We start from the raw sequence: 26,637 nt of genomic DNA, 5'->3' as shown, positions 1-26,637 counted from the left end.
TGAGTGCTGCTACGCGTATAGGGCGGTATATTTCCATCCAAACGGGCCTGCATTCCCGGCTGCTGGGGTACTGATCCTAGCTAGGTTGTCTGGGTAAAGGGACTACGGATCGGGTCACAGATATTCCCGCCACAAATGGTGTCAGAAGTGGGATTATACGCCTAGCTACCATTTGCCCACGTTCTCGTCCTTGGGGAGGCGAGGACAATTATTAATTAATAAATAGAACCCTTAATTTAACTAAGACGAAGACACAAACTCATAATGACAGACCAGACTGCTAAGGAACTTCAGAAGGAGGTTGACAGTCTCTGAGTGGACCTCCAGGGAAGGGAGGATGAGCTCCAGCGTTCAATGGAGGAGAGTTCACGCCAGGAGGCTACAATAGAGAAACTAATGAGTAGGATATCTCGACTAGAGGATGCTTGGAAGAGCATAGGTCAGGGGACTTCGCTGGATTCAGGTGTACACACTGGAACTGCCTCCATTTCCCAGGTGCAGGACATAGAGCAGGAGGCTACTGGAGGTAACTGGACGCCTCCAAGGAGTATCATGAAGAAGAATAAGTCTTGGATGCCACAGGCACAATCTACTGGCATTAGAGGAGACACAACACCACCTGTGGAGGCAATCGTGGAGTTACCGAAGCCAGTGGAGGTCATAAGTGAACTAGAGAAAAGTGAGGAGCCAGCTCGTGAAATAGGAGGCGCAGGAGCCTCAAATAAGGAGACACCATGGCCTCTCAAACGAGATAAAAAAATAATCGGTGAGAAGCAGTTACAAGAGAGGCTGACTAAGAGCTCAGGTCGCCCAAGGATTGTCCCAGACCGCTTCGGAGATAAACAACCGTGGATAGACTACAAGGAACACTTTGAGTCATGTAAAATAGCCAATAGATGGGATGACGAGGAGGCGGCGGTGTTTCTGTCGGCGAGCCTCCAGGGTCCGGCACTAAAGATACTTCTTCACCATGGGGACGGAGAGAAGTAGAGGCATTCATACAGCGAACTTCTCAAGCTTTTGGATGGGCGTTTTGGACCTGGAGAGCGCGCAGAACATTTTCTCCTGGAGTTAAGGAATAAGAGGCAGAAGCCGAAGGAAACCATACAGGAGCTCGGCCAGGCGGTACGTGAATTGGCGTCATTTTTGTACCCGGAGTTTACGGAAACCACAAGGGACCGCCTTGCAAGAGGACACTTCTCTGATGCGATAGCTAGTCAGTCTATTCGAGAGGGGGTATTCCGGGCCAACCCTTCTACACTTGATGAGGCGATACGGGCAGCCTTAGCAACTGAAAACGTCGAGAAAATTGAGGGTCAAGGGAATGGGCCCAAGTTCGGCAATGGAAAAATGTAGGGTGCTGGAGGACGCCGCGGAGGATGTCGTTCAGCATGCCATAGAACAACAGATAGACCAAACAATGGAAGAGGCGGGTTAAACAAAGTAGAGGAAGACACACAAATTGACCCAGGACGTGACATGGGTGCAGTAAGGAAGACGTAATGACTTAGAGAGCGGGAGCACAGGCGACGTACGGATGGAGAAAACAAGTCAAAGGAGACCAGACGGTACGGTGTTAAAGAGACCGGATGGACGGAAGGTGAAGGATCTTGGAGATACTGGGACATGGGCAGAGGCGCTACGTATACCCAGCCAAAAAAGGAACCGCCAGCCAAACTACTCAGCGCCCAATAACGCAACAGCTGCGCACAGCCGAGAGGATCTGCGCCCAATTCACGTGACACCTCTGGAAGGGGGTACTGAGAGGCAAGGTTACCCGCGGCTGAAGGAGGTATCGACTACCGTTGAGTACCAAGGGTGTGTGAAGGTTCGTGAGCAGCGGTTGGAGAGGGTATATACGATGTCCAGTTCGACCAAGATTTCCGCAAGAAGTAACAGCGCATCCGAAGAGTACAGAGGCAACATGTTTCGTACGGTTTCCTATGAGTTAGGCTCGTTTATCCAAGCAACCATTCTTGAAGTTTTAAAAAGAGTTTTCTATAAAGTTTATATAAAGTTTCTTTAACGTTTGCCAAAAAGGTTTCATCAAGTTTCCTAAACAGTTTTATTAAAGTTTATAAACTTAAGTAAACTATATTTCTTTTATAAGGCGCATGTATAAAGAGGCGCCGACTTGTTGAAGTATGGACCTGGTCGTCGTTTTGATTAAAAGTTAGATAAGGATTTTTATAGTAATTTGCTTTAAATCTCAGGTCTTTAGCTGTTATGAACGAGGACGTTCATGCTAAGAAGGAGGCTTTGTGGCGAAAATTACTATAGCGGCAGAGTCTAAAGAGGGCGCGCTAGCGGCTGCGGGCCCCTATATAAGAGGCCGCGGGGCAGTTGCTAGAGGAAACGTACATGAAGACGCAGACGGAGACACAGCCCTCATAAGAGCTCACGCTATTACGCGCGCTGACGGCGTGCTGGGTGGTGCGGTGGAGTTAGGCTGGCATAAGGAGGCACGGAGTCCGCGGAGGCTACTGGAGGCGGAGCGACATACAGCGATCTGCCGATTGTAACGTGACGGAGCCGGAAGGGCGCGCTCATCTACCCGCCGCCTCGAGAAAGGATCGCGACTGGAAACGGTGGAGGGCGGGAGAGTGGAGGCGCACAGGAACGCTAGAGGCGTACGGTTCTTAACCGGGATACAGAGGCTATCCCCAGCTAGGCATCGCCGTGCTGCCCAGCACTGCCTTACCGTAGCGGCTAATGCGAGGCTACCCCTACAGAGATAATTGAGAGGCTCAGAGACCAATCACTTATTAGAGGCTAACATTATAATTTAACGAGAGGTCCATCATATAACATTGATTCTGTGTAAATAAATCAATCGGTAATGGAGGTCATTGACTGTTGTGTACTTAATTGTTTGTCCTTGTCCATCTTGGAGGTTGAGGGGCGTGGGTGAGTGCTGCTACGCGTATAGGGCGGTATATTTCCATCCAAATGGGCCTGCATTCCCGGCTGCTGGGGTACTGATCCTAGCTAGGTTGTCTGGGTAAAGGGACTACGGATCGGGTCACAGATATTCCCGCCACAATATGCTAAGCAAAGAGCATATTGTGAAAGTTCAATTTCTGATTTTCATGTTAATTGTCAAAGAAAACTCAAAAGTTACAGCTACACTTTCATTTATGAGAAATATTTGTTAGAAATTTAAATTTGATTAATGCGAAAACAAGTCCAAAGATTGGGCACATTTTTAATCGTAACGTTTTAAGTCACCAGAAATGAAATGTAACGACAAGAACATTAAAACGAATGACAAAAAAAACGAATTTGCTTTTTCAATTCAACGCCGAATGCTTCACGAGACGAATTTCAAAGATTTTGGACGAATCGGAATGGTAAAAGTTTGAATTATACTGAACCTTAAATGAAATCTAGTGGTGGCTTTTTGAAATTCAAATTGAGAATTGAGCTTGGCGATGTTCGGGGACGAAATTAAAGTATCGATATAGGGAATTCGTGTGATACAAGTGTTAAAATAGCTGGGAAACCTATATCTGTGAAAAATGCTAACCATAAGTTCAGCTTTCTGCTGCGGTATACAGTATATATTTTAGGTACAACGTGCTATCAAAAAGTCTTTAAAAGCCTTGGAGTTTTGCCTACACACGCCGGGTTTTCATTTCGCACCACACGATCTTCCGGCCTGCCGCTGCCGTGCCATATCCGATGCCACGTTGGATGCTGGTTTGGTATTCGCCATTCAAGTTCTGTTTGCTGCCGCTGCAGGTGCTGAACCACCAACCGCCTCTCTCCTGCTGTGCACAATTCGCCATGGACTCGTCATCGTTATCTTGATCGTACGTGGAGAAAGGCTGGCCATTTAGTCCGGTGATAGATACCTGATTAGCTAAAAATCAAAGAAAAAGGCGTGATTAGATGACTGTTTGTTCCAAGTTATATAGGTCGCGTACTATATAATGTAGCAAAATATGAATTTGTTAGGCTAAAAAGAAACATGGTCAACTTAATCGTTTGTATCTCGAAACACACATTTGCCAATTTGCGGGGTTAATAGGGTCACTTCGTGGTGACGGTGACGAAATGTGTGCTTGACTGGTTTTAAATACTTTGTTTAAGACCGGTCTGAGTCTTAAATTACTTCTCTGATAATTACCCTCGGCAAACCCATTCATCAATACCTTTCCGGTCCAAAATCAAACTTTTCGGTCCAGAAGTAAACGCAAGTCATTCTGAATTTTCAATGATTTCGTTCACCTATTTCACTTCATAGTTTTCGAAAAACTATAATTATGGAATGTCCATCTCGCGCAAAGTCGTAAACAACTCCTTATCGCGATGTGGCGCATAAGGCAGCTGTGCTGGTGTATTGTGAATTTAGGAATATGAAATATGGACTCACTGGCAGTATTGCGCTGCCTACGTGCATGAGAATGTGAATATTCAACCAATACAACAGTAACAAGGGCTTGATGTCATAGGAGTCAAAATTTCATGTGACACTGGAACAGTGTATAAAAAAGGCCAGCCGGTCACTTCATCAACGGTTTAAAACCGGCAACGTGACGGACTCTCCAACAAAAGGAATGGGTACGTAAACCTGGGTAAACTGTTAAAGGTATTTATGAATGACAATTACAAACAATTACCTATGTAATATAGAGAGTACGAACTTCCAAGATGCAGCTCGTACGTAATAGCCCCAATGTTAAAAGGCTGATACTCTCCACGCCCGGTGCTTCCAACGTCATTTCGGAGATCCATTCTCAAAGACCAGGTCTGACCGGGATTGTCGGTCAGACGGTGGATGGCCTCGTTGCCCAACCAGAACTCCCCCATCAGATCACCGAAGCCATCACGGTAATCGGCCCAGCCACGGGTGAAATTCACCGATCCATCCACGCGTCGCTGAAATACCTAAAGAAAAAAATAGATTGAAAACGATTGGGCAATGTTTTACAAAACAACAGATCCTCAGCAAGGAATATAGATTCTGACTTATCTTTCCGTCTGATCGTGTGCAATCTAAACTTGGCGCATTCAAGATAACTATTATGCAAATCAAATGGATTTCAAAAGAATAGAAAAATTACGATGAAAACAAAGACTTCATTAGGACTGCTGCACGTTTCATTTGAAAGTATCGTTTATTTTCTTTGTAACCATTCTTATTACCAGGATTTTAATCCAAGTATATTTTGAATAAACACCACTTCTGTAAGATTGCCATCTTTCTTTCATCATCACCGCTATTTATACATATTTCATAGGATTTCTTGCGTCATTTTGACCCGGAAATTAAAGCCCGAGGCCAAAAGAACCAAGATCAGAGTTTAGAGTGATAGGCCATCAGCTTAGGGGTTTGGTCGGTATCAAATCAGGGGTTATAAAATGATTATAGTGCGCATGCGCGAGGTATACCGCCCCAAGAGTGGTAACAAGCATTTTGATGGATATTTTGGAAAAAAATGATAACACCTAAAAAGCTGTCACCGCTGCAATGCTATCACATATTTTCCAACTCTGGAGGTGTATACCTTGCCAAAAATGGCTATGACGAATATTCCCCTCATTTTGATACCGGTTGCCAAAATTTTGGACCAAGGCTGATGGCCTAAGAGCGTTGATTTTAGCATTCGAACTTAAAGGAAGCGTGCAGTGGAAATTCACCTCATCTTGTTTTCATGCACATTACCATGTGTGTTGCATCAAGTCGAGCACTGATAAGAAGAGCACTGTTAATACAAGATACTGCTTATAACAAGCATAATTTTAGGTCCCAAGCCTTTGTTTTTCTTCGTTATCCATTACTGATAATACAAGGTAACTGTTATAACAAGGTAATTATTCAAGTCCCAAGAACCTTGTTATAAAGGTGTTCGACTGTTCTTGTTTATTGAAGTGACAAGAAAGTGTAGTTTTTCAATTGTTAGCAATTTCAATTTAAACGTTGTGATGCATAGGCTTACTATAGGTTTTCCCGGTTATTTTAATACTTGTATCACACGAATTCCCTATATAGATACTTTAATTTCGTCCCCGAACATCGCCAAGCTCACTTCTCAATTTGAATTTCAAAAAGCCACCACTAGATTTCATTTAAGGTTCAGTATAATTCAATTTTTTAGCATACCGATTCGTCCAAAATCTTTGAAATTTGTCTCGTGTAGCAATTTGCGTTGAATTGACAAAGCAAATTCGTTTTATGTCATTCGTTTTAAAGTTGCTGTCATTACCTTTCGTTTCTAGTGAATTAAAACGTTACGATTAGAAAATGTGTCCAATCTTTGGACTTATTTGAAGAAGTGTACGCATTACTAAAATTATAATTTCAACATATATTTCCTTATATGAGTAAATAAAAGTAGTCAAACTATAATTTTATAATTTTTTTTTCTGTGTTTCACAATTAACATTAGAATCAGGACTATACCTTTCACATTAATGTTCTTTACTTGTGACTTGAAAATTAAGCATTAAGATCAAACACCTTCGTTGTTGCTCTTTGATATACAAACTTAACTTCTGTGGTTTTACGCATTATATAATTATATAGGGGAAAAGGAAAATGTAATGTTTTTTTATTTTATCAGTATTTGCATTGTAACACGAAACTGAGAAATGTGACATTAAACGTTAGCTTCATAATGTCATTTTTTAGCCTTCAATCTCCTCTCTGGCCATGCATCTTGGTAGGTACGTCTGGGAGTGATTGTACCATCTCTGGCACTTGTCGGGTGTCATCTCATCCACATTCTGCTGAGCTGCTTCCACCAGTAGGCGTGCTCTCCATCCCTGCATGGTCAAGCCTTCTCTCGCAGCAGCCTGGTGGTCAGAATACCCTTGCTTGCCATTCGGGAAATCCTATGAGTCTTTTTACACCAGCTTTGAAGCAGGAGTGTGCATTTTCAACAGGGTTGAGAAATGGGGAGTATGGGGGAAGTCGCTTCAGTTCAATGTTCTCATTCCCTGGTGGCAGTTCAGCACGAACATGAGGCCCTGCGTTGTCGTAGATGAAGTACAAGTTCTCTTCTTCTGGAAACATTTCCTGGCAGGCTTCAGCTGTTTCCTGCAGGAAGTTTTCAAATGACGCACGTGTTGTGGTGTGCAAGTTTATGGCATGATGGACAAGTCCGACTTCAGGAGCTATGGCTAATGTAACGTTGCAGTTGTTTCCACGTTGGTTGTGCACCACTCTGCGAACAGGTTGTCCTCTAACTGCTCTCCCATATGAACGTCGCGTCCAAATGTTGTATCCGCATTCATCGATGAAGATACAGTGCCAACGACGCCATGTCTTAAGAACCAGTTGGCATATTCTTGCCGCTGTCGGATCACTCTGTCAGCATTTCGGGCTTCGGGTACATCCTGAGCTAGCTTGAGCGTGATCAACATGCCATCTATAGTCCGCGCTAATGTACTTATTGCAATACGTGGCTTGTCAGGCAGCCTTTGTCGAAGTCCTTCATTTAGTTGGCCCAAGGTTAACAAGGGGTTTTCATCTAGTAACTGTTGAAGGCAATCCTTCATTTCTTGATCCGTTTTTGAACGTCTTCTCCCTCCTCTTGGTAGAGCATCTCTTCTGTTCTCACGAAGGTATGTTAAGACGATGCTGCGAGCAGCTTGGCACTTCACACCAAGGGTGTCAGCAACGGTCAGATAGTCGTGTTCATCTCCTTCAAAGGCGTCTATGATGTGACCTCTGTCTGCGTTTGAAACCTTATTGTATCGGCCTCTTTGAAGCCCTCCATTGGCAGCCATCTTTTTTCCCCGACCGAGTCTCAACAACGAGTGACAAGACATATCAGAAATACCCCGAAATTTATAGGCCTCCATGGTCTAGAAAATGCGGAGAATTTAAATGACCGAAACGTTAAAGTTAATGACAAAAACGAATTTGCTTTGTCAATTCAACGCCGATTGCTACACGAGACGAATTTCAAAAATTTAGGACGAATCGGTATGCTAAAAATGTGAATTATACTGAACCTTAAATGAAATCTAGTGGTGGCTTTTTGAAATTCAAATTGAGAAGTGAGCTTGGCGATGTTCGGGGACGAAATTAAAGTATCTATATAGGGAATTCTTGTGATACAAGTATTAAAATAACCGGGAAAACCTATATTAAGTACCCTCAAACAGTGACGAAATATCATTGATTGGGGAATGGGATTAACTTACGATCCAGCCTTCATTATCCATATCACAGTAGACCCGTAAGCCCTCTGGATACTGCGACGGGTAGATGGTGTAGGCACCATTCGTCCTCTCACCGGCTTCATATAGGGCTTCACAGTCAGGCGCCCTGACACCCACAGTTGGTTCTGCAGTTGGGTCAGCAGTGGTCAAGTTGAAGTAATACCAAGAGGTTTGACAGTTTATCCTATCTGGACCGGGGCGCTACAAGGCACCTCCGAAACTTATTTTTGTAATAATTCTTATTTGAATTTGTGAATTTTCCTGATGTTAATCGGAGTATGTATTGAATAAACACCACTTCTGTGGAATGGCCACGTTGCCATCTTTATTTGCGCCCTCGGCCTCAGAGGTGACTTACAAATGTTTGTATCAAATCTGAAAGGATCTGAATAGAAAATGTAGGAATGATGGAAGAGGAGGAGTACTTTATTTGACTTAAAATGTACACAATTCGTCGCATATCTGACGAAGTGACGAATCGGTCATTTTGGAGTTTTTTTTATTAATTGAGTTTTAGGGTTAAAAATATTCGAATTTTCAGATTTTTAGGTTTTTAATTCATGAAAACACTTCATTTTTGTTGTTCCGAAACCCACTAAGTGACGAATCGGCACATATTGGAAAAACTTTGTCTTGCGAACCGACGAATAAATTATTCGACGCTTGGTCATATCAGAACAGTGCGCATTCAGTATCTGACGAAGTGACGAATAACCAGTTATTCATTGGTTACGCACACACCCGTCTTAATAATTGAATGGCGTATGAGGGAACCAGGGAAGTTCTGTTTCGCGCGCTTTCCGTCAGCTTTCAAAACAAACTAACGGCGCTGCAACATTATAATGATTTCTAAAAAGAGATAACCGTTACTACTTCACCTTTATGTAATGTTGTGTATGGAGTTGTAATCCTAAAATTACCGGAGTACAACATGAACTAGGAAAGGACTGCACGACGGATAGGCTTATACAGACTGGGATTCATTTAAAACGTGCGATATACTTTCCTTCAAAACCGGCGTTTTATAGGAATTCCACATAAGGCCTACTGCATTGCGAGAAAAAAATCTCAAAAAACGGTCCCCTTTAAGTGGCTAATAAGAGCTAAAAACCTCATTTTAATCAGCCCATACTGAAATAAAGTGCCCCCTAAGGGATGAAAACTAGGATTTTTTTTAAGCGTGCGGTACACTTTCGTTCATAAACGGCTTTTTTATAGGAAAACTTATTTACAGCATTTCGACGGAGTCCATTTAAGCGGCTACTTAGAGCAGACTACCTTATTGGAATAAACCAATACTGAAATGAAGTGCACGCTAGAAGGTGAACATAGGATTATTAAATACAAATATTATTTATTCAAAACATGTGCGGTACAGTTTCTTTAAAGACTGCGTTCTATGGAAGACCCAAAATGCTGCATTTCGAGATATTCTCAAAAAATGGAACCCCTTTAAGTGACTAATTTCAGCATAAGACCTCATGGGAATAAGCCCATAACGAAAATGAAGAGTGCCCATGAAGGTGATACTCAGGATGATGACATAAAATATGTTTTATTTGTAGAGTTTCTTTTAAAGACGGCGTTTTTTAGGAAACCCAAAATACTGCATTTCGAGATATTCTCGAAAACGGAGCCTCTTTAAGTGGCTAATTAGAGCAGGAAACCTCATTGGAATGAGCCTATACTGAAATAACGCGTGCCCTAGCTGGTGAGTGATGATTAGGAAGATCAAATAAAAATATAAAATTGTCAACGTGTGCAGTACACTTTCTTTCAAAGACGACGTTTTATAGGAAACCCAAAATACTGCATTTTGAGATCCAGGTTTTGTATTCTCGAAAACGTAGCCCTTTAAGCGGCTAATTAAAGCAGAATGCCTAATGATAACGAGCCTTTACTGAGATTATTGTACACTGGAAGACAATAATTATGGGATTATGAAACAAAACTGATTGTTTTTTAAACAATTGCTGTCTTACATGAATGAATGAATGAATGAATGAATGAATAAATCGTGTTGTTCGTTGTTAGTTCGCATTCACAGTTTTGTGTTCCTATTATTTTGTTGCGTCCATTCGAGATATTTTCCTTTATAATAACTTTTTTATTAGGCTACTGAATATTATTAAAACATTATAGCAAGTACTTGGATTTGAACGTGGGGTTTAAGTGTTACCATATTTATTCCTTAAAAAATAGAAAATGTTTGTAAAACAAAGACATTTCTTTTAAAATGCGCGTAGTGTTGTAAAAAAGTGACGAATATGCAATGGATTTGTGATGCGAAAACGCGCGCACAGTCAAGATGTTATCTTACAAAGTGACGAATAAGACAATTTTACGTGGCGAATAAGCACAATGACGTTTATTGCTATCTCGCGAAGTGACGAATAAGTTTCACAGCAAAAATTAAACAAACCTTTACTCTTACGAGCAAAAAACAAATTAATAGATGTATTTTAACAATCAAATAACTACCTTGCATAAATTAAGAATGTACAAAAGGGGAAAGTAGCATCGAAAAGGGACAAGTAAAAAGTGTTCAACTTTAAACACGTTTTTCTCAGAATTGCGTTTCCGCGTATTCGCGCCTATTCGTCGGTTCGTCAGATATGCGACGAATTACGTTTCTGTCAATCACAAAAAAATCACTGAGGTAAAGTCAACACGTGTTTTGATGTTCTCTTGGTCTCCTTGGTACACTGAGTCATCGCTACAGGCAGAGGGCGCAAATAACACACAAACGCCAGGTTTTTAAAGGATGGATGTGTGTATGATTATATCCTACTTTCAAATGTTCTTTCCGATTAACATCATCGCTCAAAGCGCGTTTTACATGACATTTTTCGGGGATGTCAGGACTTGTGCCCCTTTAAAGAGTACCAGCCAGCCAAATACATGCACAACTTAGGAAACTCAGCCGATTTATTTTAACTTAAAAATTTGATTCATTTTCCTGTTTTTAAAATACAGTTTCTTGTTTCGTAGATGTGTTTTTTTATGATGGGACTTTTCGTCTGCATTCATAACACCCAAATCACTTTGAGCACAGATACATCTTGACGATAAATGTGGTCCCGTTTATAATTAAATTGATCCATTTTAAGTTCATTTATTCTCATCTTACTGGCCAAAAAGAGGGCATGGTGCCTTTACCATCGTGCCCATTAAATCCAATAAAACTGTTCCTTGTCCAACAAAAACAAACGAACAAAAATAAACAAACAGTTGGATCCTCACCTGGGCAGTTGAGCCGTTCACGAATCTCCGTCTTGTTCGTTGAAAACAAGACCGGTTCGGAATTGGGGAACTGGTGTATTGCAGGCAGCGCGAACTTAGGATTGCTCAATCCGCCGGGTACGATACTGGTGCACTCGCAAGGGTTGGACGCAGAACGCAACACCCAGCGAAGTTTGCTTTCCCGCTGAGGGTCCGGCTCGCTGCCAAAGTAACATACTCTCGCAGAGGTGAGGTGAATTTCTCAAAGAAAGTAGGAGGAAAAAGAAAACGCAATTAGGTTGATTTGTGAACGCATGCCTGAAAACCTTGTTTTTAACGGGACTTGCATTTCAATGGAAACTGCTAAGCCTCACCCGAGCATGGAGCAAAAACATTAACGGGCATTTATAACATAAGCAGGTTTAACGGCGTCAATCGCTTCTCAGGAGTTAGGGGGGGGGGATACCTTGATGAGCACTTATGCGAACGCGAAGCGCGAACTATAACGGCGTGGGGTTTTGGCCCGCTTAAGGGCCCCGAAATGATGTTGGATTTTTGACGCTCTTTGTTGCAATGAGGCAATACTGACCACCTAAACCATTTTTTTGGGCAAAACTTAATACTTATCTGAGCTATAGATTTATATTTAGGCTGCAATTTTTCTTTGGAGACGAAAAAAGTGGGGTTGGGGTGGGGAAATTTGGTGCCCGCTTTAGGGATTCTAGACGCTGTAGTGCGATCTGAGGTAATTTCTGACCAAATTTGACCAATTTCTTTTGGCCAAAAAAAAAACAAAAACATTGAAACATAATTGTCGAGTTTTTGATTATTTGTATTACCTTTTCTGAGCCATGAGATTCATATATAGGTTGAGGGCAACGATTATGATATCCCCCATTGTAAAAAAAAAAAGTGTGGGGAACTTGTCAGTTACTCGCTTGAAATGTTTTAATTTCAATATCAAGATGTGTGACGCTGACAAAAAAAGTTAATGGTAATTATAAGTTGAAAACCTTTTCATTTCAATTTACCAAATGTAAATTCAAATTCGTCCGAGAAGAATTTGACATGCTTTGAGCAAAATCATGTTAGTTATGTATCTATTTGGTACTTGATCAATAATAGATTTGTCAATACAGATCGAATTCCTCTCAGCAATTCCTGAATGACAGCATTCGGAGAACAATGTAGCTTTCATTAGTTAACTTTACACCTGTATCGTGGAAGTTCCACAGAAAAAAATAGCCAAGAAAACTTAGTATAATTTTGCTACGCCATTACAATTGTAACAGCATTGTACTCACCTACACAAATCACCAGGAAACCCACCAGTGGCGTTGGTATCATTTTCGCCTGACTTTCTAATATGATCCTTCGTATTCTAAGATGGTCTGTGATTCTCAGTGATTCTAATATGTAAAAGCAAGATGTGTTAGCAGGCTTGTGTTGGCTACGAGTGCTCACGTTTTGCACGGATAGACGACCTACACACGACAGCGCTGTTATTTTTTGTGTAGACCAAAGCGTTAGGAACTGGTACAAAACATCGTCAATTAGGCCTGTAATTGCTCACGTAAGTGGCTTCTAAATTGTTCAAAGAGGACACCAATACCAAGGTTAACTCTTTAAGTGCATTTTTACCAACAACATAACACCTTCCGTGGAGAATATGAAATAATTATGATCATTATAGCTGAAGGTTCGATGGATATGAAATAATTATGACCATTAGCAAAGGTCGATGAATCCATTACAAGGCCAGTAACTTAAGCGTTGGAAGTATCAAATATCGTAAATGTTTAATCATCTAAACGTGTATATTTTGGCCACTGCCGAGAAAATAAAAAAAAATCTCTAGATGATGAAACAAAAGAACAAGCTTGTAGTGCACGGATCCATCGAGTACAATTACCCCCTTAACGGTGATAGGTTCCCCCCCCCACCCAGTTAAATTAACGGCAATATGACTTCGCCCCTCTTTTTCTTTCTTCCCCCCCCCCCCTTCTCCTTTCTTCTCCTTTCTAGGAATGAGGGGGTGGGGTGAGCGCCCCCTTGACTCACCGCCCTCGCGACGCCCATGTTGCGATCAAACATTGTTTATATTCAAAACAATTATAGAGGGTTTGGTAATGAAAATAGTATGCAACTATAGATCTCTTTGGGGAGAGTGTTATACATTATACTTGCAGCTAGCTTCAATTAAAAAAAAACGATATACCGGCCTAGCTATATGTTTCTGAGAACATTATTTCTCAAAACAATTGTTCAAGATATGTTCAAACTACAGTAGTCCACTGTGAAGGTATAACTTATTCAGCATTTCATATGAAAGCCCTTTCTCTCCTTATATGTTCTGTGAATCGCATATAAACTGTTTTTAGTCAGTGGGCTTGTGGTCCGGTAGCCCATACGCATTTTCGGGTACATTCTTTGGAAACCCACAGGATCACTTGCAGATACCTCAAGGAGTTCAAAACCACTTGATGCCATTTTTTTCTGGCCCTTTTATGGGCGGGGTCATGACTTTAAAAAGTGAGGGCCTTCGTGAACAAAGAAATGATTCAGAAAATAATTAGCTAATTAGCTCACCCAAGAGCTACTAGAAAAAATCCAGAAATTTGCCTCTTCGGGGGTGGGGCCACATTTTTAAAAGCGGGAGCCCATAGGCTATGCATTTTAGAAACTCTCAGGGTCACATATGGACACATCAACAAGTCAACCAAAAAAAATCGCTTGGCCCCATTTTTTCCAACGCCCAAAAGCTCTTACAAAAAAATTATCATACAAATTCTTAAAAAATAAGTCGAACCCCCCCCCCCCCCCCCCCCCCCCCCCCCCCCCGCTGTGACACCCCTAAAACAATTGTACAGGTATAATGTCCGCCTGTTCAAAATACGGTACACCATTGTGTAATCCAGTTTTTGATTTTACGGTGACCAGGTGTCCGGAGAAAAAACCTGTGTACATTTTCAGATTTTTTTGGCTGATGACCCCCCCCCCCCTGCGAAAATTCCTGGATCCGCCCTTGGTACAATATGTAGGACAGATGTTTAAAATGGCTGCCATTTGGAAATTCAAAATGGCAAACCCAGGGGCGTTGGGAAAAAAATGGGACTAAGCCTTGACTCCTTGAGGTGTCCATAGGTGATCCTGAGAGTTTCAAAGAATGTATACCTGAAATGCATATGGGCTCCTGCAGGCCCAATTTTAGAATATGCCCCCTTTTATGAAAAAAAGTGTGGCACGCCCCCAAAAGGGACCTTTTTTATGATTTGTCAGGCAAGCATTCTGTCCAGCCGGTTTTCTGTACTGCATGGGAACAACACAAAAAACTTAAACAAACAAACAAACACACCAAACACCCCCATTAAAGACACACTCTTGGAAAAAAATGGTCCGGTTAACTTATTCCTTATGATGGGACTTGCGGTTTGGCCGAAGTCAATTTAGCGAGATCGGCTGACTGATAAGGTATACGCACAAAACCCCAAACCAACGAGGTTTATGTATAGAAAGCTGCAGAAGCACATTTTGCGAGAGTGTGTCCGTAATGGGGTTGAAGCCTGCCGGTAATTCTGAGCCTGCATACTTCCAAAGTTACCAATGGCATCCCTACATTTTTTCATGCAAATAGGACCCATTTGTGGACCCTAATTTTATCAAATCTGCTCTTAGATCATAGCCCAAAAGCTAGGGAGATGAACCTCGGCTATATTTGCACGATTCCACCGATTTTAAACTAGACGGTCTCGTTTTTTCCACAAAATTGTTGGGGCACTTTTTGTGTAAATAAACGACTCGCGTAGACATTTTTGAAACCCTAATCAAAATCCGCCCGCTGTCGGTTTATTGCGCCACTTCTGATATATCTTTTGTCTAGCCCCCCCCCCCCCTCCCCCAGCCGACCCCCCCCCCCACCTCCAATACATCGAAATATAATAGTAATTAAATACTGTTTAAAAATGTGCTCGTTTATTCACAAATTCTTGAAGCATATTCAAACTGATTGGATGTTTCCGAAGTGTCTTTCCCATTTGCAAAAGGTCTTTTTTTAAAGGCCATCAGTCGGGTTCAAGCCTGCCGGTATGCCGGTAATGCTGAGCCTGCATACTGCCAAAGTTACCAATGGCATCCCTACAATTTCTCGTGCAAATAGGATCCATTTTTGGACCCTAATTTTATCAAATCTGCACTTAGATAATAGCCCAAAAAGCTAGGGAGATGATCCTCGGCTATATTCGCACGATTCCACCGATTTTTAAACTAGACGGTCTCGTTGTTTACACAAAATTGTGGGGGCACTTTTTGTGCAAATAAACGACTCGCGTAGAAATTTGTGAAACCCTAATCAAAATTATTGCGCCCGCTTTGGGTTTATTGCGCCACCTCTGATATATCTTCTGTCTAGCCCCCCCCCCCCCTTCCACCACCACATCAAAAAATAATAGTAATTAAATACTGTTTGAAAATGTGCTCGTTTATTCAGAAATTCATGAAGCATATTCAATTAAACTGATTGGATGTTTCCAAAGTGTCTTTCCCATTTGCAAAAGTTCATTTTAAAAGGCCATCAGTTGGGTTCAAGCCTGCCGGTATGCCGGTAATGCTGAGCCTGCATACTGCCAAAGTTACCAATGACATCCCTATATTTTCTTGTGCAAATATGACCCATTTTTGGACCCTAATTTTATCAAATCTGCTCTTAGATAATAGCCCGAAAGCTAGGGAGATGATCCTCGGCTATATTCATATGATTCCACCGATTTTTAAACTAGACGGTCTCGTTTTTGCACAAAAAATTGTGGAGGCACTTTTTATGCAAATTAACGACTCACGTGGAAATTTTTGAAACCCTAATCAAAATTATTGCGCCCGCTGTCGGTTTTATTGCGCCACTTCTGATATATCTTCTGTCTAGCCCCCCCCCCCCCAGCCACCCCCAACAACATCGAAAAATAAAAGTAGTTAAATACTGTTTGAAAATGTGCTCGTTTATTCAGACATTCATGAAGCATATTCAAACTGATTGGATGTTTTCAAAGTGTCTTTCCCATTTGCAAAAGTTCTTTTTTTAAAGCCCATGGGGGCATGCAAATTGTAATTTGGCGGGCGTATGCAAATTCGGGTATTTTATTTGGACAATCTTAAAAGGTAGAACCTAGGAGCCTAGGAGATTTTTTTAATTTCCCTTTAAGAGTAAAGATTTCCCTTACAAAAACACCTAATTATTTTATATTCCCTGACGTGCCTTTATATGCGCATCCCGCCCCCAATCACCCATAAATAATAAAACGTCATTTCAGCTGGGTTTTGTTACTTTTGTAGTAGCTTGACCTCCTCCGCCAACAACTAAAACACAACAGGCAAAATACTGACAACCTTCCGAGAATATCAAGTGTCCCACATCTTTCAAGTTTTATTAATTGTGTTTAATTGCTTAGTCTTGACATACAAATGTCTAAACCAATTCATACAAACAAATACAAAAGATTTCAAATGAGGAAAAAAGTTGGGCAGAAGGCCAATAAATTTGGAAAATGAATAATCACTTTATAACATCATAGATGATTATTCGGCGACGCACCAGATCCGAAACTTTTTGGGAAAACTGCAGATGTAGTAGCTGATGCCACTAGTTTCGTTTTTGTGCAGTAAGTCCCATAACAAGGCCTGTCAGGGCCAACCGACATGGCTCTCATGTATCGCAGTCTAAAGGTACCTTTACATGGGCGGTTCTGGACAAACTTTATAGCGTTGGGAAGCAAATGAATGGGCCAACAAGCATGCAAATCGGCAAAGCGACAGACCTGAAACGTTTCGAGAGAACTGCAGATGTAATAGCTGATGCCACTAGTTTCGTTTTTGTGCAGTAAGTCCCACAGCAAGGCCTGTCAGCGCCAACCGACATGGCTCGCATGTATCGCCGTCTCAAGGTACCTGAACATGAACGGTTCTGGACAAACCGTATACCGTTAGAAAGCAGATGAATGGGTCAACAAGCATGCAAATGGGCAATGAGCCAGACCTGAAACTGTTGGAGAAAACTGAGAATGTAGAAGCTGATGCCACTAGTTTCGTATTTGTGCAGTAAGTCCCATAGCAAGCCCTGTCAGCGCCAACCGACATGGCTCTCATGTATCGCCAACCGACACGGCTCTCATGTATCGCAGTCTAAAGGTACCTTAACATGAACGGTTCTGGATAAACTTTATACCGTTGGGAAGTGGATAAATGGGAAAACCAGCATGCAACTCGGCAAGGCGCCAGACCTGAAACTGTTGGAGAAAACTGCAAATGTAGTAGCTGATGCCACTAGTTTCGTTTTTGTGCAGTAAGTCCCATAGCAAGGCCTGTCAGCGCCAACCGACATGGCTCTCATGTATCGCCAACCGACACGGCTCTCATGTATCGCAGTCTAAAGGTGCCTTAACATGAACGGTTCTGGACAAACTTTATACCGTTGGGAAGTGGATAAATGGGAAAACCAGCATGCAACTCGGCAAGGCGCCGGACCTGAAACTGTTGGAGAAAACTGCAAATGTAGTAGCTGATGCCACTAGTTTCGTTTTTGTGCAGTAAGTCCCATAGCAAGGCCTGTCAGCGCCAACCGACACGGCTCTCATGTAACGCAGTCTTAAGGTACCTTAACATAGACGGATCTGGACAAACTTTGTACCGTTGGGAAGTGGATGAATGGGAAAACCAGCATGCAACTCGGCAAGGCGCCAAACCTGAAACTGTTGGAGAAAACTGCAAATGTAGTAGCTGATGCCACTAGTTTCGTTTTTGTGCAGTAAGTCCCATAGCAAGGCCTGTCAGCGCCAACCGACATGGCTCTCATGTAACGCAGTCTTAAGGTACCTTAACATAGACGGATCTGGACAAACTTTGTACCGTTGGGAAGTGGATGAATGGGAAAACCAGCATGCAACTCGGCAAGGCGCCAAACCTGAAACTGTTGGAGAAAACTGCAAATGTAGAAGCTGATGCCACTAGTTTCGTTTTTGTGCAGTAAGTCCCATAGCAAGGCCTGTCAGCGCCAACCGACATGGCTCTCATGTATTGCGAACCGACACGGCTCTCATGTATCGCAGTCTAAAGGTACCTTAACATGAACGGTTCTGGACAAACTTTATACCGTTGGGAAGTGGATAAATGGGAAAACCAGCATGCAACTCGGCAAGGCGCCAGACCTGAAACTGTTGGAGAAAACTGCAAATGTAGTAGCTGATGCCACTAGTTTCGTTTTTGTGCAGTAAGTCCCATAGCAAGGCCGGTCAGCGCCAACCGACATGGCTCTCATGTAACGCATCTTAAGGTACCTTAACATAGACGGATCTGGACAAACTTTGTATCGTTGGGAATTGGATGAATGGGAAAACCAGCATGCAACTCGGCAAGGCGCCAAACCTGAAACTGTTGGAGAAAACTGCAAATGTAATAGCTGATGCCACTAGTTTCGTTTTTGTGCAGTAAGTCCCATAGCAAGGCCAGTCAGCGCCAACCGACATGGCTCTCATGTAACGCAGTCTTAAGGTACCTTAACATAGACGGATCTGGACAAACTTTTTGTACCGTTGGGAGGTGGATGAATGGGAAAACCAGCATGCAACTCGGCAAGGCGCCAAACCTGAAACTGTTGGAGAAAACTGCAGATGTAGTAGCTGATGCCACTAGTTTCGTTTTTGTGCAGTAAGTCCCATAGCAAGGCCTGTCAGGGCCAACCGACATGGCTCTCATGTAACGCATCTTAAGGTACCTTAACATAGACGGATCTGGACAAACTTTGTACCGTTGGGAATTGGATGAATGGGAAAACCAGCATGCAACTCGGCAAGGCGCCAAACCTGAAACTGTTGGAGAAAACTGCAAATGTAATAGCTGATGCCACTAGTTTCGTTTTTGTGCAGTAAGTCCCATAGCAAGGCCGGTCAGCGCCAACCGACATGGCTCTCATGTAACGCAGTCTTAAGGTACCTTAACATAGACGGATCTGGACAACTTTTTTGTACCGTTGGGAGGTGGATGAATGGGAAAAACGGCATGCAACTCGGCAAGGCGCCAAACCTGAAACTGTTGGAGAAAACTGCAGATGTAGTAGCTGATGCCACTAGTTTCGTTTTTGTGCAGTAAGTCCCATTGCAAGGCCTGTCAGCGCCAACCGACATGGCTCTCATGTAACGCAGTCTTAAGGTACCTTAACATAGACGGTTCTGGACAAACTTTATACCGTTGGGAAGCGGATGAATGGGCCAACCAGCATGCAAATCGGCAAGGCGCCAGACTTGAAAATTTTGGAGCAAACTGCAGATGCAGTAGCTGATATCACTAGTTTCGTGTTTGTGCAGTAAGTCCCATAGAAAGGCCTGGCAGCGCCAACCTACATGACTCTCATGTATCGCAGTCTAAAGGTACCTTAACATGGACGGTTCTGGACAAACCCTTATACCGTTGGGAAGTGGATGAATGGGTCAACCAGCATGCAAATCGGCAAGGCGCCAGACCTTAATTTTTTGGAGGAAACTGCAGATGTATTAGCTGATGCCACTAGTTTCGTTTTTTTGCAGTAAGTCCCACAGCAAGGCCTGTCAGCGCCAACCGACATGGCTCTCGTGTATCGCAGTCTAAAGGTACCTTAACATGCTTGAAGTCGAATTTCATTGTCTTTTCAACCAATTGCATCGCCCTCTGCCAAGTTCCATCTTGACCTGGCCAGTGAATCTTGGTCAGGCAGTGTCCACCCAAGGCACTCACAAGCCGCTCCCAACATTGTTGCAACACGTTCATGCCTAGTATGCCTGGCACACCTCTTCCTAATGTCAGATGTGATGTCTCCTCCTTCAGCACAAGCACTTTGCGAGATTCGGCATTGTGCCCCAACACTTGTATGTCAGTCTCAAAATAACCAGCATAGGGAATGGTTGCCCCGTTAGCTAAAACAAGGGAAAACAGCTCAGGTATTGGTAAAGCCGAAACCCCTCGGACTAAGGTGCATTCTGAAGTACTGTTCTCCAACCGAAGTAACCTGCCAGCCCGGATCAAGTAGGCACTTAACTACTACATCCTTAAAAATGGCAGTTACAGAATAACATTCACCCACAGTCTTTGCAAGAAAGTGTGGATCCACATTGGTAGGTGACCCTCTCACACCAACCTCTGCGGTGTGGCTCTCTACAGCAGAGGCTTGACGTTTAATTCTTGTGGAGCTCGATGCGGCACTGGCATCTCTTCTGGTTGACGCTGGGGGAAGTTGGGATCTGGACACCACTGCGGGGATTCCCTTCCTCTGGGCCACGTCTTACGAACTGGTCCACCTCGGTTGGTGCAATTCCTGGCGAAGTGTCCAAGACGACCGCATGTATAGCACCTGTCACGATAGCCCGTCTGGTTTGAGCCACCAGCTGGACACATCGCCCCTTGATCTGAGTGTAGATGTCCAGGGCTGGTTTGCGAAGGGGGTGGAAAAGCCACTACTTCTTTGACTGCTCGAACTACCTGGTTGCCAATCTCCCGAACAGCTCCCAAGACATCCTCGTTAGTGATGTTCCTGGTGCTACCTTCACTGCTTGTCTGGATGGCTGCTTGGTAGGCCATTCCGGGTGCGGTCGCTTTGCTGCGGGCCAATTCCTGCCCTTCTCGTTTCAGGGCATACTCCCGCAGGTCGCGGAAGGAGGTCACAGATCCTCAATGAACTGTTCAGTTAGAGCAGAATTTGGAGAGGAGAAAAGCTTGGCATCACGTCGAGAAAGCCTGAGAAAGCGTTTCTCCAATTCCACAGCAAAATCCCTGATGCCTTCACCTGGGTGTTGCTTCCTCTCCAATAAGAGCCGCTGTAACTCCCCAACAGCAAGCTTTTTACCGTAGGACTCCTGTAGGACTCCAGTGACACCCTTCTTTTCCTGGACCAAGGCCTTTACTTCTGCTCGCGTTCCTCCACGGACATAATCTAGGAGGAAATGGTCCCTCTGGTCTTCAGGAATGGAATAGCGCTCAAGTGCATTCTTCATGCTGGTGAGGAAGTCTTGGATTTCGCCCGCCTTGCCATCAACTGCAGTGATCTTGCGATCTGGTGCCATCACAAGTGGAGCTTGGGGTCTGGAAAGAAGCTTTGTCAGTTGCTCCTGAAGACCTTGAATCGATGGACTCTCTGCGGTGCTTGCCATTGGCTCTGGAAGTAGCACTGCGTATACACGCTCTCCCCAACCATCAGGTGGCGGCTTAATTACGTCACCCTGGGCTGGAACAACTACTTTATCGTCTCCCTCGGTGTAGAGTAGGCCAGTAGCAGTAGGGTGTTGTGTCCGCAGAACAGTAAGGTGCAACGGTCCTCCTTCCTCCTCCAACGGAAACCGCTGTACACACTTGCCACCTTGAACTCTCACATAAGCCATAGTGAGGACAAGTTACATGTACTTCTAAAACTTAATGCTGAAACGGGGGGGGGGTAACAAGGTTCACCCACACACCTTGACCTTATCCATGCTACAAGAAGTTAACAACTCTCAATTTCTACAAGGATGCTACTTGAAATGCAATAATCCCTCTGAAAGTAGCACAATGCAACACTAATTCCTAACTGAGCTGAATCTTGAATGCTCTTACCACTCTAAGTACGATACCTCAGTATAAAATCACCAATGGCAAATTCACATCATTACAAGTGTGCATCCATTTTGGTATGTAATGTGGCACTACAAATATCAATCCACCAAAAAAAAACTCCACAAGATTGTACCTTTAAATTCAACTACAATGGATGCTTGAGAAAAAATGCACAACCGCGAGCAGAGCTACATCAATGTACAAAATACAACCAACTCTAGAATTTAAGCATGTGATACAATATCAAATACTATGAATGAAATTATCAATCTAAACAAATTATGTTCCTTCCAAATTATCAATTCAAAATCTGGCAATGCACAACTCGGAAATTACTTTTCCGAAAACAAGTTTGTAATTACATGCTAAACTGCGTACAACCGGTAGATTCAACAAGTTTATCGCAAAAAACAGTACCAACACTCCTCTGAAGTTAAAAAAAAGGTTACAAGAAGTGCCCAAGATGCTTTAAAATGACTTGATGCTGACTTGCTCGAGTAACAATGTAAGCTTAATGCACAACTACATGGAAATCAAATACGTGGGCACAACAAGCTAATTCTGTTTAGCGCTTGGAACTCTCGACGGTGAATACAAAGTCAACACTCCGATTGGACTAAAAGAAAACCTCAAAACACAAGCTGTTTATAAATATGGGCAAACTATATGAAACAATTTTCAAGTCAACCTGCTATCAATTTTCAACAGCAAGTGTGAAATTTACGTGAGTAAAAGCAGTTACATGTACAAGGAAACCACTTCTATTTGGTGAATATGATACAAATTCAATAACACCTTTGATATTGCGAAAGTCAGTAATTGTATTATTTTTTTTTAAATAACACCCTAAACTGGGGGGATAATATATTGGAAACATTGTATGAAATGACCTTTGGTGATTCAAATTTGCACAAAGAGGCTAAAGCGAAAATAATTACAGTCAGTTCAATAGCTGTGCTGCAACTCCACTACGTTTCCAGCTCCCTGTGGATATGATCTGATCTCCACGTCTGCTACACACTCCACCATCCTGCCGACTACGCTTGTAGAGATCCCTCGGGACAGGGTGGGGTTGAGTGATGAGGTAGTACTAGTGTGGGATGTAACTCACTGGTGAAGAGCTCTGGGTCTGGCTAAATTGGTGGTTTGGAGGGCAACACGGGCACGCAGGTCCTAGTGAACAGGTGACGCTTTGAGAATAGCCAGCTTCCTTGCCTCAATGACTACCGATTTATTCTTGCCAAGCTGCCAGCCCAGCTGCCAATTCTCACTGTGTGAGAATTCGGCAGTGTGGTAAAAATACCAAGAATACAAATTAAAAGCACGCACATGTCAGTGTTAAAAAGGTATGAAATTACAACGAACGTGTACATGTAGATCTATTTCCCCAAATTAAATAAACAATCTTCGCATAAAATAAGAATTACCTCAGGCAATGCTGAACATAAAGGAGCAGTCTCACATTTACACATGCTGGCCAGGCACACTCATACACACTATCAACCACTTTCATACACACCAGTCCTCAATGAACAGAAAGAGCCATTATTTACTTGTGTGTTATTTTTTATTCCCTAAATATAAACCTTAGATAATCATAGTACATGTACTGGAATCTGACAATGCGCAATAAGACCCATGTTAAATTAAACATGAACATAAACACGTACGTAACGTTATACACATACACAATGTCTACTTTTCATGAACAATCAGCTGGCAAAAATTAAATTCAATGCATCACTTCATTTTTGAGATGATTTTTTTTATATCAAAAACGTCCCATTGTACAGAAAATACTCCCGACTACTGAAGATGCAGAAACAACCTACGCTATGCTTGAACAATAACTCATTAAATACCAGTTGTTCTGGTTTGAAATTTTATTTCCTGGCCATAATGCATCAATTGTACTGGTTTGAGGTTTTATTTATTATTGTTCAACCTATGTACATTAAGCCGATAAAGTATCAGGACAAACCAATGGGGTAGTCAACCAAAATTCTGTTTTTGTCATCACGGAGAAAACCTGCCACAAAGACGTCCCAGTGTACAGAAAATACTCCTCCTGACTATTGACCTTGCAGAAACAGCCATCGCGTTGCTTGAACAATAACTCAGTAAATGCATGTTGTACTGGTTTGAAATATCTTTTAATTTGTTGTTGAGCACATGTACATAAAGCCTATAAAGTATTAGGACAGACCAGTGTTGAAGTCATCCAAAAACCTTTTTTTGTCACCACGGAGAAAACTTGTATTAAAAAGTCCCAATGTACAGAGAAAAAAAACATGTGAGGAACGTGTATTTTGAACGCGTTGCTTGAACAATAACTCATTGAATATCAATTGTACTGGTTTGAAATTTCATTTAATCATTGTTGAGCATATGTACATTAAACCTATAAAGTAGTGGGACAAAATAATGGGGAAGTCACCCAAAACCTTTTTTCTTTGTCATAACGGAGAAAACTTACCATAAAGACGTCCGAGAGTACAGAAAATACTCCTTACAACCTTCTCGTTGCTTGAACAATAACTCAATAAACATATGTCGTTCTGGGTATGTCCGTTAATTATTGTTAAACACATTGATATCAAGCCTGGGAAGTATTAAGATAAACCAATGTTGTAGTCACTCCAAAACTTTTTTTTTCGTCATCACAGAGAAAACCTGATAAAAACCTCCCAGTGTACAGAAAACACACGTGACTATTGATCACGCAGAAACAGCATACGCTTTGCTTGAACAATAACTCAGTGAATACATGTCGTACTGGTTTCAAATGCCTCTAAATTATTGTTGAGCAAATTTGAATTAAGCCTATGAAGTATTATGGCAAACCAATGTTGTATTCACCCACAAACTTTTTTATGTCATCACCTAGATAACACGCCTTAAAGACGTCCCAGTGTACAGGAAATACTCCCGACTATTGAACACGCAGAAACAACATAACGCGTTGCTTGAACAATAACTCAATAAATACACGTTGTACTGGTTTGAAATGTCCTTTAATTGTTGTTAAATACAATCACATCAAGCCTATAAAGTAGTACGATACATCAATGTTGTAGTCACCCACAAACTTGTTTATGTCATCACCTAGATAACTTGCTATAAAGACGTCCCAGTGCACAGGAAATACTGCTGAACACGCAGAAACAACATACCCGTTGCCTGAACAGTAACTCATTAAATACCTGTCGTACTAGTTTGAAATATGTTTTTGTCATTGTTGAGCACATGCACATAAAACATATAAAGTATTAAGACAAACCAATTATGTAGTCACCCCAAAACCTTTTTTTGTCATCACGGTGAAAACCTGCCGTAAAGACGTCCCAGTGTACAGAAAATACTACTGACTATTGAACACGCAGAAACAACCTACACGTAGCTTGAACAAGTTGTACTGGTTTAAAATGTCACGCCTATAAATTATTAGGACAAACCAATGGGGTTGCCACCACATAAAGACGTGAGTGACTACAACATTGGTTTGTCTTAATATTATATAGGCTTATGTAAATGTGCTCATCCCTAATTAAGAGAAATTTCAAACCAGTATAACATCGTAACGCGTAGGTATTTTCCTGCGTGTTCAATAGTCACGAGTGTTTTCTGTACATTGGGACGTCTTTAATGCAAGTTTTTTTTCCATGATAACCATACAGGTTTTTGGAAGACTACATGCTTGATGTGTCTGAATACTTTATAGGCTTGATATACATGTACTCAATCATAATTTTAATTAAAAGAGATATTTCAAACCAGTACGACAGGTTTTTTTTTTAAAAGGGGGTCGCCTTTGGGTACAGCCAAGTTGGGATTGGTTTTGAGGTGAAGAGGTCATAGGCCAAGGTTAAAGTTATTGGTTTCTTGGATGATACATTAAGTTAGAAATGACATTTTTGGTGTCTAACTTCGGTAGGGAGTTGACCTTGGATACAGCCAAGTTGGAATTCGTTTTTGGGTCAAAAGGTTAAAGGTCAATTTCACTGTGGTGAGTTAAATGTTAATTGTTTCTGAATGTTAACTTGAGTGAAAAATGAGATTTTGGTGTCTTACTTCGGCAGGGGGTGCCCTTATGGTACAAGCTAGTGGGATTGGTTTTAGGGTCCATAGGTAAATTTCAAGGTACTCCTGGTAGTGGAGCTGCTTAGGTCCATTTTTGGCCAAAATCGTGCACTTTGTGGTAAAAGCATGAAAATTGGTATGTGGGGTCAAAATGGGCTAAAAATCATTTTAAGATCGGGACCCATCCTGGATTTTGCCCATTTTGGGGGCGGAGCTTGATTTTTTGAAAAAGGGGGTGCAAACAATAAAAACTGTATTTAACATCCATTTCCCTCATTTTTCTTTGCGTTGAAGTAAGCTAAAACATAAAATAAGACATTCCAGCTTGTTAACACCTGTTATTTTCCACCCATTTGGTGGGCGTGGCCTAAATGTGTAAAAGAGGCGGTATATATTAGCAGTTTGGCCAAATATGGAAAATACCATTCAGTTTGGTGGTAAAATCTTGTAAATTGGCAAGTTTAGTCGAAATGAGCTGAAAATCATTTTAAGGGGTGGTTCCATGTTGGATCTTACCCATTTTGGGGGCGGAGCTTGATGAGTTAAAAAGGGGAGTGCTAA

The 26,637-nt window shown here is 42.2% G+C and overlaps 1 protein-coding gene across 1 annotated transcript; it reads right to left on the bottom strand.

Moving 5' to 3' along the window:
• Positions 1-3,614: 3,614 nt before the first annotated feature.
• LOC119732983 (fibrinogen C domain-containing protein 1-A-like) lies at positions 3,615-12,741 on the bottom strand. The gene is made up of 5 exons (XM_038206566.1): positions 12,699-12,741; positions 11,416-11,655; positions 8,155-8,297; positions 4,647-4,890; positions 3,615-3,862 (listed from the first exon to the last, which is right to left on the bottom strand). The coding sequence occupies exons 1-5, from the start codon at positions 12,739-12,741 to the stop codon at positions 3,615-3,617; spliced, it is 918 nt and encodes a 305-aa protein (XP_038062494.1).
• Positions 12,742-26,637: the final 13,896 nt, after the last annotated feature.

The sequence above is a fragment of the Patiria miniata genome, unplaced genomic scaffold (assembly GCF_015706575.1).
Source record: "Patiria miniata isolate m_02_andy unplaced genomic scaffold, ASM1570657v1 HiC_scaffold_1, whole genome shotgun sequence".
NCBI lineage: Eukaryota > Metazoa > Echinodermata > Asteroidea > Valvatida > Asterinidae > Patiria > Patiria miniata.
This window is presented reverse-complemented; position numbering and strand designations above follow the sequence as displayed.

What these genes read in the sequence shown, in the direction of transcription:
- LOC119732983 (XM_038206566.1), bottom strand. Translation starts at nt 12,741, where the DNA reads ATGATACCAACGCCACTGGTGGGTTTCCTGGTGATTTGTGTAG. An exon ending in TGGATAATGAAGGCTGGATC is followed by an intron (nt 4,891 to 8,154) that starts GTAAGTTAATCC and finishes TTTTTTCTTTAG; the next exon opens with GTATTTCAGCGACGCGTGGA. An exon ending in GTACGAGCTGCATCTTGGAA is followed by an intron (nt 3,863 to 4,646) that starts GTTCGTACTCTC and finishes TTTGATTTTTAG; the next exon opens with CTAATCAGGTATCTATCACC.